The sequence below is a fragment of the Petaurus breviceps genome, unplaced genomic scaffold (genome assembly GCF_028583685.1).
Source record: "Petaurus breviceps papuanus isolate PSGF00001 unplaced genomic scaffold, PetGlider_PUasm1.0 90701, whole genome shotgun sequence".
Classification (NCBI taxonomy): Eukaryota; Metazoa; Chordata; class Mammalia; order Diprotodontia; family Petauridae; genus Petaurus; species Petaurus breviceps.
In genome coordinates, this window is record NW_027187316.1 from 3,566,573 (window position 1) to 3,579,072 (window position 12,500).

The window sequence follows — 12,500 nt, forward strand, 5'->3', positions numbered from 1 at the left end:
TGTGTGTGTGTGTGTGTGTGTGTGTGTGTGTGTGTGTGTGTGTGTGTCTGTGTCTGTGTGTGTCTGTGTCTGTGTCTGTGTTGGGGGAAGACTCGTGATTGTATTGGTAAAGGGAGCTCCTTTCTCCCAAAGCAGATTGGCTGTTCTCCAATCAATCAATTAATCAATCAATGTTTATTAAGAACATGCTATGTGCCAGTCACATGGGCCAGATAGGTGGCACAGTGAATAGAACACAGGGCTTGGAGCTGGGGAGGTCTGAGTTCGAATCCAAACTCACATACTTACTAGCTTTGTGACCCTGGGCAAGTTATTTAATCCCCATTTGCCTCAGTAAAATTGGGCCATTCCAGTATCTTTGCCAAGAAAACTCATTAGCCAAACTCCATGGGGTCACACAGTAACTGAACCGTTTAACAACAGCAAATAAGCCAGGCACTATGCTAAGCACTGGGAGTACTAAAAGAGACAAAAGACAGTCCCTGCCCCCAAGGAGCTTATATTCTAATAGGAGAGACAACATGCAAACAAATATACAAAGCAAGATATATTCAGGATAAATAGCAAATAATTAAGAGAGGAAAAACACTAAAATTAAGAGAGGTTGGAGAAAAGGTTTCCTGTAAAAGACAGGATTTTAGCTAGACTTTAAAGAAAGCCAGGTAGGTCAGGAGGCAGAGTTGAAGAGGGACAGAATTCTAGGCATGGGGGAACAGTCAGAGTTTTAGAGACAGGATTCTTAACCCAGTATCCATAGAACATTAAGGGGATATGTTTCAAGGATCTGTAAACACAGACGGGAAAAATCATGTCTTAATTTCAAAATATTTGGTTTCCTTTGTAATCTTATTTATTTTATTTTATGCATTTAAAAACATCATTCGAAGAAAAGGTCCAGAGGCTTCACTAGACTGCCAACGGGGTCTATGATGCAAAAAGATGAAAGAATCCCTTTGCATGGGGCTCTGAAAGGAAAGCTGAATTGCCCAGGGTCACACAGATGGTATATGTCTGAGGCAACACTCTAACATGGATCTTCCCGAATTTCAATCCTCTGTTCAAAGACTTGTAATTGTTTAGATCGTGCAATTTTGAATAACATCATCTTTAGGTAGCACAGTGGAGAGAGCCCTTGACCTGGGGTTAGGAGGAGCTCTGAGCTCAAGACCTGACTTAGACACTTAACTAGCCATATGTCACTGAGCAAATCACTTAACCTGTGTCTGCATCAGTTTCCTCATCTGTAACATGGGGATAATAGCACCAACCTCTCAGGGTTGTCATAAGGATCAAAGAAGATACTATTTTAAGGTGCTTTTGCAAATCTTAAAGCTCTATATAAATGCTAGCTATTATTATAAAAAGATAATTGTTATAGTCATTATATTAACTTATAGTTATGCTTATTATCATAAATATTTATTTAAAAGGGGGTGCCCAGCAGAAGAAATATGCATAAAGCAGAGAAAGCAGAATGGTGCAGTACACAGTACTTGCTCTAAAGTCAGAGAACCTGGGTTCAAATCCCACCTCTGATACTTACTACCTGTGTGACTTTGGCCCAGTTAATTAACCTTCCTAAGCCTCAGTTTCCCCCCTCTGTAAAATGAGGGGGTTGGGTCTGGGATCCCTTGCAGCTCTCCCTCCAGCCCAGGCTTCCCAAACCAGTGCTGGGCAGAGTGACTGCTTAATACCCAGTTAAACAAGGGCAAGGTTCATACTAGCCTGAAGTGTCCACAACAAATGGCATTCCAAGTCCTTTCTGCAAACCTGGCAACCGTGATTTACTGGCACCGTCTGACCCCCTTCCGGGAAACGTGATCTGCTCGTGAGGCTGCCAAGGGAATCATTGTGTTCTCATGGCTATAATCTTTGTTACAATAAAGCAAAGTGCTTACTGTTGTCTTTGGGTCTGTGGGCGGGGATGGGGTCTGGGAGGGAGGGAGGGGCAAAGACCTGCTGTTCTCTAGGCCCGCAGTCTATGTTTGAACAGGTCTATAATGTGGTCACTTGTTCCTTTACTTTTTCCAAAGGAGAGAAACTGAGTATCAGTGGAAAAGACTGAGCACTTTAATTCCCCTGGTGGTCATAATAGTGCTTCGAAAGAAATTACCCACCTTGTCTTTATTCCCTTTCATCCTCATAGTTCCTGGATTCAAATCCTATCTCAGATGCTTTCTACCTGTGGAATCTTAGACAAATCCTTGGGCTTTGGTTTCCTTACCCTTAAAATGAAGAAGTTGGACCAAATGGCTTCCTCAGTTCTGTCCAGCTCTGGAAGGAACCTTAGAGAGCAATTTCCTCCTCCCCCATTTTATAGATGAGGAAACTGAAAACCAAAATAGTTAAATGATTTACTCAGGATTATACAGATAGCAAATTTCAGAGCAGAGGCGACTTGATACACTGGAGAGACCAATGTATTTAGAATTTGAGGACCTGGGTTCAAATCCTAATTATGCCATTTACTATTTATGAGCTTTTTACTTTTTTCTTTTTTCACTTTTCTGGACCTTGGTTTCCTCATCTGTAAAACAGAGGAGTTAGACTGATGATCTCTAAGGATCCCAGGGCCTCCAAATCCAAATCTTCTTTCTTTAGTACATTCCCACCCGAGATGTGAAAGATAGGGAATAATATTATCCTAATTTTACAAATGAGAAAACTGGAGCTCAAAATATGCATAAAGCAGATTAAGATATTAGGTGAGATTTGCCAGAGGTTTATGACATTTAAAAAATTCGAGAGACAATTTCTGGGTAATTTATTCATTTTATCATTTATTTAATAATTTTATTAATTTTCTGAATAATTTATGTAGAGAGACATTATTTCTGGGTAATTTAATCATTTCATTAATAAGTAAAATAATAAATAAAAAGATAAGTGGCACTTTCAAATGCCAAAGACCCCTATGGCAGTGGGCTCACAGTTTATATGGTCTTAGTAGACCAGGTTTTCCTGAAGGTGGCAATAGATTCTGATTGGTTAACAGTTAATGAGAGAATGAATATCACAATGAGAGGTGGACTGTATTACAACGAGGGTCTTGAGGTACATGACTTGGATCACCCAAATCTCAGAAGACATCAATTTTTTATGACCTGTGTGATACAAGGGAGAATCCACATTTCCCCAGACCTGTCTGAGTAAACACAATGAGCAGGAATCCACAGTCTTTGCCCAAGATTTCCCACCCTGTTAATTTCTTTTTTGCTTTTTTTTTTTTTGCTGTTTTTGAGGGCAATTAGGGTTAAGTGACTTGCCCAAGGTCACATGACTAGTTTTTTTGTGTTAAGTGTCTGAGGCCCGGATTTGAACTCAGGTCCTCCTGATTCCAGGGCCAGTGCTGTATTCACTGCGCCACCTAGCCACTCTGTTCCCAACCCTGCCTCTCCCCTCCCCCCCCCAGTTGATTTCTGAATGAGGAAGTAGAAAAGAGGGGGGGAAACTTAGATCTTATTCAATAATTAGTTATTCATGCAAGAAAGAAAGAATAATTTCTCTCAGGTCACATAGCCATTGATCATTGCAGTCAAGACAGTCCTATGAAGTGATTTAGCCTAATTATCACACTTTATAGATGAGTTGGGACTATGCACCATCTCCTGACATTTCATCCAGGGCTCCCTGACTATTCTACCATACTGCCTCCAGCTGTCACAAGTAATCCAAGTGTCTGAGGAGCTCCCTCAGTCAGACAGTTCCACTCTTCACACCTGAAGATGGGTCAGGTTCTTTGATCATGGAATGGGGTGGGACTGGATCCATGATTTCATTGCCATGGAGAACTTCTATTGGGGAAACTCCTTCTTCCAATACAGACCTTCAATTGCCCTGCAATTTATAGTTTTTGAGATTTGCCTGGGGCACTTAGAGGTGAAGTTACCCATCCAGGGTCACAAAGGACATTTTTTCCACTTTACTTTTCTTGGTTCCCCCCTTTTCTTGCGACATGACTATTATGGTAATATGGATGTCATATTTCTTGCCTTCCCAACAAATGGAGGAGGGACTGGAGCGAGGAAAAATTTGGAACTCAGTATTTTGAAAAATGAATGATTAAAAAAGAGTGTGAGCCCCTTTGAAGAAAGTATTTTTTACTTTAATATCATCAGTGCTTAGTATGGTACTAACATAACAATTAGTAACACATAGTGGGTGCTTTATAAATGTTAGTTGACTTGAAAAATATGTAAGAGATAGGGCTTGGACCCAGGCCTTCCTGGCTCTGAGGTTGACTTTCTATCGATTAACTAAAACTGTTTCTCTCACTTTAATCATATCAGTGAAGAAACTGATAGGACTGAACTCCATGAAATTAAGAGAGCAGTATTGAGAATTTCACTCTACTGAGAATGGTTTCCAGAAGGGAACATGAAAATATTGCTGTTCAGATGGGTAATCAACTACTTTGGGATCAAAGGGAGAAAAAAAAGAACTAACATTGACAAAGAATTATCTCTGTCCCTCTCCACCACCCATCTAAGTATTAGGACATCATCTACTGATTAAGTCAACATGTTTATATTTTACTGGGTTGTGGAGTGGGAAGTTTAATTTATGCCTACCTTTACTGGATGTGACTGGAAGCAGTGGCCCTTGTCAGGACTGCCTGGCAAAATAGTTTTGTTTGCTTAATCCTTTGCAACGGAGAAGCCAATATCACTTATTACAGTTTGGGGCCAACTTTCCAGAAATGTCCTTTCAAGATAAGTGGGGTACTACAGGCATTCATGGGAAAGAATAAGGGAAGTCATTGTTTGCTTATGCCTTCTGGGACTAGTGATAGATCCACCCTCCTTGGCACTGATGATACTTAGAATAGACCACATTCCAGAAAGGGCATCAAAATCAGAAAAATTCAGGGAACAACAATACCTAAAAGGCTGCATGGTACAGGGAAAGATCTCTGACTCTGGAGGCTGAGAATCTGGGCTCAAATCCCTGATTTGATCTTAGAGGTGCTACTTTTTCCGGGTGTGACCTTGGGAAAGTCATTCAACTTGGTTGGGTCTTGTTTTCCTCACCTGTAAAATGAGGTTTGACTAGTTAACTTCTGAATTCCCTTCCAACTCTGGATCTATGGTCCCAAGTCTAGCCCTGGTTCTCTTGGGCAAGTCAATGAGACTCAGTTTCCTCATCTGTAAAATGAGGGATTTGAACTAAATGAAATGATTTCTAAGATTTCTTCTAGTTCTCAATCCTATGATCCTTACAACATTGGCTTGGCTACCTTCACTTAGTTAAAGAATATGTCTTTGACCGTAGAGCATTTATAAAAGAATTAAGTGGGTAACATTTACTGAATAATTATTGGCATTGTTGCTTTATAAAATGATATGTTAAATTAAAATTGATGTATTAGTGACCATGCACAGTCAGAGATCCAATCATTCCTAACTCAACTGAAAATGTTCTTGCAAGAGCTAACTACAAATCAGGAATGGGACATTGAAAGGCAGTTCTCAAATGTTAATCAGCACTGGCACCCAGAGAACCCTCCTGCAAAAATTTTTCAAAGACCCAGGTCAAATTAAGGTAGAGAATCAAGAGGAGATTATTTCTTGTGACATCAGTGGTAAGGAGGTTGAGCCAAGTAGGGCAGCTAAGTGACTCCATGGGTAGAGTGCTGGGTCTAGGGTTAGCTCAATTTCTGCCTCAGTCACTTCCTGGATGTGCAACCCTGTGCAACTCATTTAACTTCCATTTGCTTCCATTCCCTCATCTGTAAAAAGGGAAGAATGACAGCATCTACTTTCCAGGGTTGCTGTGAGATAATGTTGGTAAAGGACTTACCTAGAACAATAAATAAATGTTAGCTACTATTATCACTAAGCCTTCTCGTTCTAGCACTAGGCTCTCCTGTCCTTATAAAAATGCTCTTTCCTTGCTTACAGGTGATTACTGGTATAATTCTGAACACTGAGTTCTCTCTATTCCTATCAGATTGGTAAAGGGGTACTATACATGTACAAAGAGAATGTTTTGTCCCAGGTCATACAAGCAGGGCTAGGGTTTGAATCTATTTCCTTTGACTTCAGATCCTGTGTTCCAATGAATCATGTTTGCACTGTGAAGAAAAATCATTGTGTTATTTTTCGGAAATAAATGCTTGAAAAATAATAAGACAGAGTGTATATGTGTAGCAGCAAGCACCCCAAGCATCCTCAGGGTCACTGCCAACACAGGTTCTTGGATCTGCTTTGTTAAAGGAAAGCAACTCAAAATGGGGTAACAAGCTTACTTTTATCAGTCAAATATATATCGTTTATCTCGTTAAGGGGAAAAAGGTCAGCACCCCGAACTTCAGAATATACAGACAGAATTATCAAGACATTAACAGATCAAGTAGACAGATTTCCAAACTGTCCAACCATTACATCCATACCAAACAACATTTGGTTTCAAAGCCGGGGGGCTCTGGACAACGGCTTCCCAGAGTTTCATCAAATCACAGAACTCTTCTCAAAGTGAGCCCCAAAACAAAGCCTCACATCAGGGCTTATATAGCCTTCTCCTGGCTCAGAGAATGTAACAACCTTTTGGACCCACTGGCCAATCAAAAAGTATCTACTGAAAAACAAGCCTCCCACCCCAGGCTCCAGGTGCACTTTAGCCTAGGGGCAGGGAAGATCTTTAAAATTTACATTCCCATTACAATATGCCACATGTCTTGTGCTTCCCCCAAATGTCCCTAGTTTGCAGAGTAATACTTTAAGTAGGTTGTTGTTCAGTCATTTCAGTTGTGCCCAACTCTTCTTGGTAAAGATACCAGAGAAGTTTGTCGTTTCTTTCTCCAACTCATTTTACAGATGAGGAAACCGAAGCAAACAGGGTTAAGTGATTTTCCCAGGGTCACACAGCCAGTAGTAAGTGTCTGAGACCAGATTTGAACTCAGGAGAATGATTCTTCCTGATTCCAGACCTGGAACTCTGTCCACTGTGCCACCTAGGAAGGATTCGGTTTAATAATGCCAGATAGGTATGACTTCAGATGACTGATAATGCAATGTACTTCCTATTTCTTGACAGAGAAATAATGGGCTAGAGATGCACAAGAGATATACGTTGTCACACATGGCCATCATCAGGTTGATTTGTTTTGCTGGACATTTATTACAAAGAAGGGGTTGGGGTGGAGTGCAGGGTGAAGATTAGTGGGTTATTATAGATTCACCAAACAACATAAAAAATATTTTTTTAGTGCACAGAAGAAAAAAGTATAAACCACAGTGGGTACAAATAGACATTTGTTGAAGTATCTAGGTGACAAGAAAACTGGGGGGGATAGTTATAGTAACATGCTAGATGTCAGAATCAGGATCCAAAAGAATCTGCAACTGGCAGAAAGAGAGGGGTTATGGGAAGTATTGGTCAGGAAAGAGTGCATTCAAGGCATAAGGGACTGTCTGTATAACTGCATAGAGATAGAAGATGGTATGCCATGTGTGAAAAACAGAGAGACCATTTTGTCTACATTGCCAAGTGTGGAATCAAGAGTAATGTAGAACAATGCTAAAAAGTTAGTCAGGGGCAAAGTTGTAAAAGGTTTTAAAAGCTACATAGATAGTATAGATTTTATCTTAGAGGCAATAGGAAAGAATTGAATTTTATTGACTATGTCTGTGACATGGTCAGACCTGGATTTAAGGAAAATCACTTTGGCAGCTAGATGGACTGATGGACTGATGTGGGACAACCTGATTTGTGACCAATTAGGAAGCTCTTGTAATGACCTAGATGAGAATTGAAAAAGGCCAGAATTAGGTTGGTAGCTAGATAAGTGGAGAGAGGGGGCTAGGTTGAGAAATGTGGAAGTAGAAATAGCAAAATCTGGTGACCTTAACTCCATACTAACCCTAATTCTGGCACTAACCCTAACCCTAACCCAGTACCAGTCCTAGAGTCAGAAAGACTCATCTTCCTGAGTTCGAATCCGACCTCAGATACTTACTTAGCTGTGTGACCCTGGGTTAGTCACTTAACTCTGTTTGCCTCAGTTTCCTCATCTATAAAACGTGCTGGAGAAGGAAACGACAAACCACTCCAGTATCTTTGCTGCCCCAAAATGGGGTTACAAAGAGTTGGACATGACTGAAATGACTGAACGACAATGCTATGTACCTATATGTAGTCACCAATTCACTCCACTAATCTCCTTGGCCACCATGAATGATATTCCATTCATCGTTCCCTCCCCCCTCCTGATAGATTTCTTCTCATATTTTCTTTTCAGTGGCCACAAGCAGCCCTGCACCTGAAGAATATGAAATTGAGATTGAGATAAGTTTGGAAAATGCATCCCTCCTGGAGCCTTTCAAGGATTACTTAAAAAACCTCAGTTTTCCAATCCAAGTGATAAATGCCAACCTGAGCACTGATATTTTAAGTATGAAAGTTACAACAGGTAAGTACTGAGACACTGCTACATCCTTCAAGGGCATGGGTACATTAGGAGACTAGACCTTAAGAATTCTTTTCAATGAGAAAAAATAAATGGCTTAATAAGCAAGTTACCCCCAAGGGCTGAGCAGAGACATAGCAAGCAATCTCAGGTCTCAGGTCAAGCAGCATGAAACATGTCCTCAAATTGAATTTTAAAAACAAATTCAATTTTATGAGGGAGGGATTTGGGAATGCAAGGGACCATGTGGGGAGAGACCTCAAAACTCCACCAGGGGGCCATCAGCCCCTAGGGGCAGAGAACTCAGGACACCATGAGATTGCTTCCTGGGAGTCTGTTTCAGAATAAGAGTGAAGAAGAGAGTTAGACTAGAGATGAATTTAGTCAGGTTTCAAAGTTAAAAAAAAGTTCACTAGCTTCTGATTTTTATTAAATTATTTTTTAATATTTAAAATTTTTCATAAATTTTAATAAAATTCAGTTTTTATTAAATATCCTAGCTAAGTAAGTACACTAGAGGTGCTGTGCCATAATGTATAGAGAAATCATCACCCTGAAGTCAGTAAGACAGGATTTCAAGTTTTGTGCCTGACATATAAAGGCTATGCAACATGGTAATTCACTTCATCTCCCAATGTACTAAAATTCTCTCTCACTCTTAAGTTTCAAAGCAGGAGTCAATCTGCACTGGTAGAAAGTATTTCTCATTGGAAGTTCCCTCTGCCAATGAAATCACAAGATAACAGCTGTCAGGATCTACAAAATTCCAAAACCCTCTCTCTTCTCCTTTCCTCACCAATTATAGTAGTGAGTTTAAGGTTGTTGTTGTTTAGTTGTTTCGGTTGTGTCTGACTCTTTGTGACCCCATTTGGGGTTTTCTTGGCAAAGATACTGGAGCAGGTTGCCATTTCCTTCTCTAGCTCATTTTACAGATGAGGAAACTGAGGCAAAAAGGGTTAAGTGACTTGCCCAGGCTCACACAGCTGGGAAGTGTCTGAGGCCAGATTCGAACTCAAGAAGATTAGTCTTCCTGACTTCAGGCCTGACACTCTATCCACTGTGTCACTTGACTGCCCAAGAAAGTCTCCATGTCCTTCAAATTGTACTTAAGTTAATTCTTAGATTCTAGATAAAAGCCTAAGGGAATAATTGTTTTGACTTGGGGGAGGGAGTAATAGAAGAGCTAAGAAAGATTATGGATGGGAGGGGCCTGTCCTAGGAAGGGAAGTCTTCAAGAGACACCACACTAGTGACAATTAATAATGACATTGATGGAAGGCCTCTTTGTTCCTCATTAACTACTGTCAAGCGTCCCAGGCATAAAGCTCACTCTATTGGACAATGTAGGGATTTTCCAAGATCTTTTGCTGCTGCTTCCTCATTTTGTAATTATTCTTTCTTTAGGTCTGTTTAATATGCATACCTAGACAGTTTTGATTTCTCCATCCAATGGAAACTATAGGCACCGTTTTCCTAGAAATGGATTTCATAGCTATGGGTAGCACCATTTCTTTTTCTTTTTCTTTTCATTTTCTTTTTCTGACACAAAAGAAACTTCTTCCTTCATTCATAACGTTCATAGGTGTAAAGCTGGAAAGAATCTTAAAGACCCATATAGTCCTCCCCCTTAATTTTACAGATGAAGAAACTGAGGCCCAGGGAGGTTAAATGGCTTGCCCAGAAAACATTAGAAGCAATCTTTTAACCCAGGTCCTCTGACTTCAGAGCTAATGTACTTTTCTTCCTTTTAAAACATGATTATTATGAATTTCAATGGCACCAACAAATATGAACATTTCCATAAACAAAAAATATTGCATATTTTTGGAAGCTGCAGCTAAGTGGTGCAGTAGATAGAACACCAGGCTTGCAGTCAGGAACACTCTTCTTCCTAAGTTCAAATCTGGCCTCAGACACTTGCTAACTGTGTGACCCTGAACAAGTCATTTCACTGTGTTTACCTCAGTTTCCTCATCTGTAAAATGAGCTGTAGAAAGAAGTAGCAAACCACGCCAGTGCCTTTGCCAAGAAAACCCCAAATGGGGTCATAATGAGTCAGACATGACTGAAACCACTGACCATCAAACTATTTTTGTTTTTAGCAGTCATCAAATTTCACATGGAAGTGCCACCTTTTCCCTTCTTTTCTCTGTCCTCTTCTGAACACTTAGGGTACTTTCTATTGTTCTGAGTTAGTTCCTTCTATATATGTTCTTTTCATTACCTTAAAGCAGAGTACAAACAATGTGGAATAGCGCATTTTCACAGATATCTGGAAAATTCTCTTCCGGACCACCATGCTGAAAATCACTACACTTACACGGAGAGAAAGAGGGAGTGTAAGTAATGGATGGCATGCAGAGTCAGAAAGACCTAGGTTAAAATTCCATACTTACTAGCTCCATGGCCCTGAGCAAAGTACTTTAACCTCTATATGCCTCAGGAAATTCCCAAGGATTGAAGGACTACATCAGAGATGGGTTCTGATGGTAGATATATAGTTTCAACATGTTGCCAAAGTTCTGTATTTTTTGAATATACAGTGGCTATCACTATGTCTCTGAACAAATTTTATCCAATTACATTTTTTAATTATATTTTTTGCTTTTTTTAAAAAATCACCTTCATTTCCATGCATGTTCTTTTACCCACCCCTTCCTCAGAGATTCATCCCTTTATAATGAAGAATTTTTTTTAAAGTAATTCAGGAAATTTATGCTTATGCACATCAATGAATTCTGACAGGATATGCAATGTTCCAAACAGAATCCCCCTATCATTGCAAAAAAGAAAAAGAAGGGAATTTTCTCTTTTTTTATTTTTAGTCAAACTTGATGGTCTTAACTACATAGAATTTGGTTTGGGTTTTGGTTGTTGTTTTGGCTGTTTGTAACAATCCCTAATGATGGAATTTCAGGGCAGAGAAGAGGCATTTTTGAATACAGAATACAAATTCAAATTTGTCTTTGAACAACCCCCCATGTTACTCCACGCAGGCATCGGCTATTCAGCCCCTGTCTAAAGCCAACCCTGTTCACTTCCCTTCCAGAACAAAGAGCTGATTTCCCTGGCTTTGCTAAATCAGTGATCATGTAAAACCCGAACACATCTTCTGTTCTTGAAAAAGGCTGCAGTGCAATCTGACTGTCTAGTCAGAGCCTGGTTGTTTTTCTCATTTCATAGAAAACTGGTGGAAAACAGCTTTTGTTTGCAAAGTTCTTTCAGCACCCTTCCAGCACAGCCCCTTTCTGAGGAACTGGCCAAGTCTGGCTTGAAATGTGCACAGCACAAACCTATCTACACTTTCATCCAGAAAGCCATTTATTATATTAATCAGAACAGGCAGCTGGTGAAAGGGGCCACAGCATGATCTTTCAGCTTCCAGTACATAATGCTGTGCCAATGTGTGATGTTTGCGGCTATAGAAATTGTGGGATTAAGACAAATTAGAGAAGTTCTGACAAAGTCCAATTTGGATTTGCTACAACTCTGGAAAATTATATATAATCAATCAATGAATCAGCAAGCATATAGGAAGCAGCTGCTATGTGCCAAGGACTTCACCAGCTGCTGATTAGAAAGAAAGGGAGGGAGGGAGGGAGGGAGGGAGGGAGGGAGGGAGGAAGGAAGGAAGGAAGGAAGGAAGGGAAGGAAGAAGAAAAGAGGAAGAGAGAAAGAAAGAAAGGAAGAAGAAAAGAAGTAAAGGAGGAAAGGAAGGAAAGAAGAAAAGAAGAGGAGGGAGAAAGAGGAAGAGAAAAAGAAAGAGGAAGAAAAAAGAAGAAAGGAAATAAAGAAGGAAGGAAGAAAAGAAAGGGAGGGAGGAGGAGGAAGAGAGAAAGAGAGAAAAAGAAAGAGAAAGAAGGAAGGAGGAAATAAAGGAAAGAAGGAAGAGAGAAAGGCTAGAAAGAAGAAGAGAGAGAAAGAAAGAAAAAGAGGAAGAAAGAAAAAAGAAGGAAGGAAGGAAAGGAGGAAAGGAAAAAAGGAAGGAAGGAAAGGAAAGGGAGAAAGGGAGGGAGAAAGAGGAAGAGAAAAAGAAAGGGATAGAGAAAGAAAAGAAGAAAGGAAGGAGAGGAGGAAAGGAAGGAAGGAAAAG

General features: G+C 40.1%; 1 protein-coding gene across 3 annotated transcripts in view; it reads left to right on the plus strand.

The window, feature by feature from the left end:
* The window catches only part of ADGRF5 (adhesion G protein-coupled receptor F5), a 158,753-nt gene that overhangs the window by 98,612 nt on the left and 47,641 nt on the right, over positions 1–12,500 (plus strand). For all 3 annotated transcript variants that reach the window (XM_069065815.1, XM_069065816.1, XM_069065814.1), the window contains exon 4: positions 8,240–8,410. In XM_069065815.1, coding sequence (XP_068921916.1) covers positions 8,240–8,410 — 171 coding nt within the window. The remainder of the gene's footprint in view (positions 1–8,239; positions 8,411–12,500) is intronic.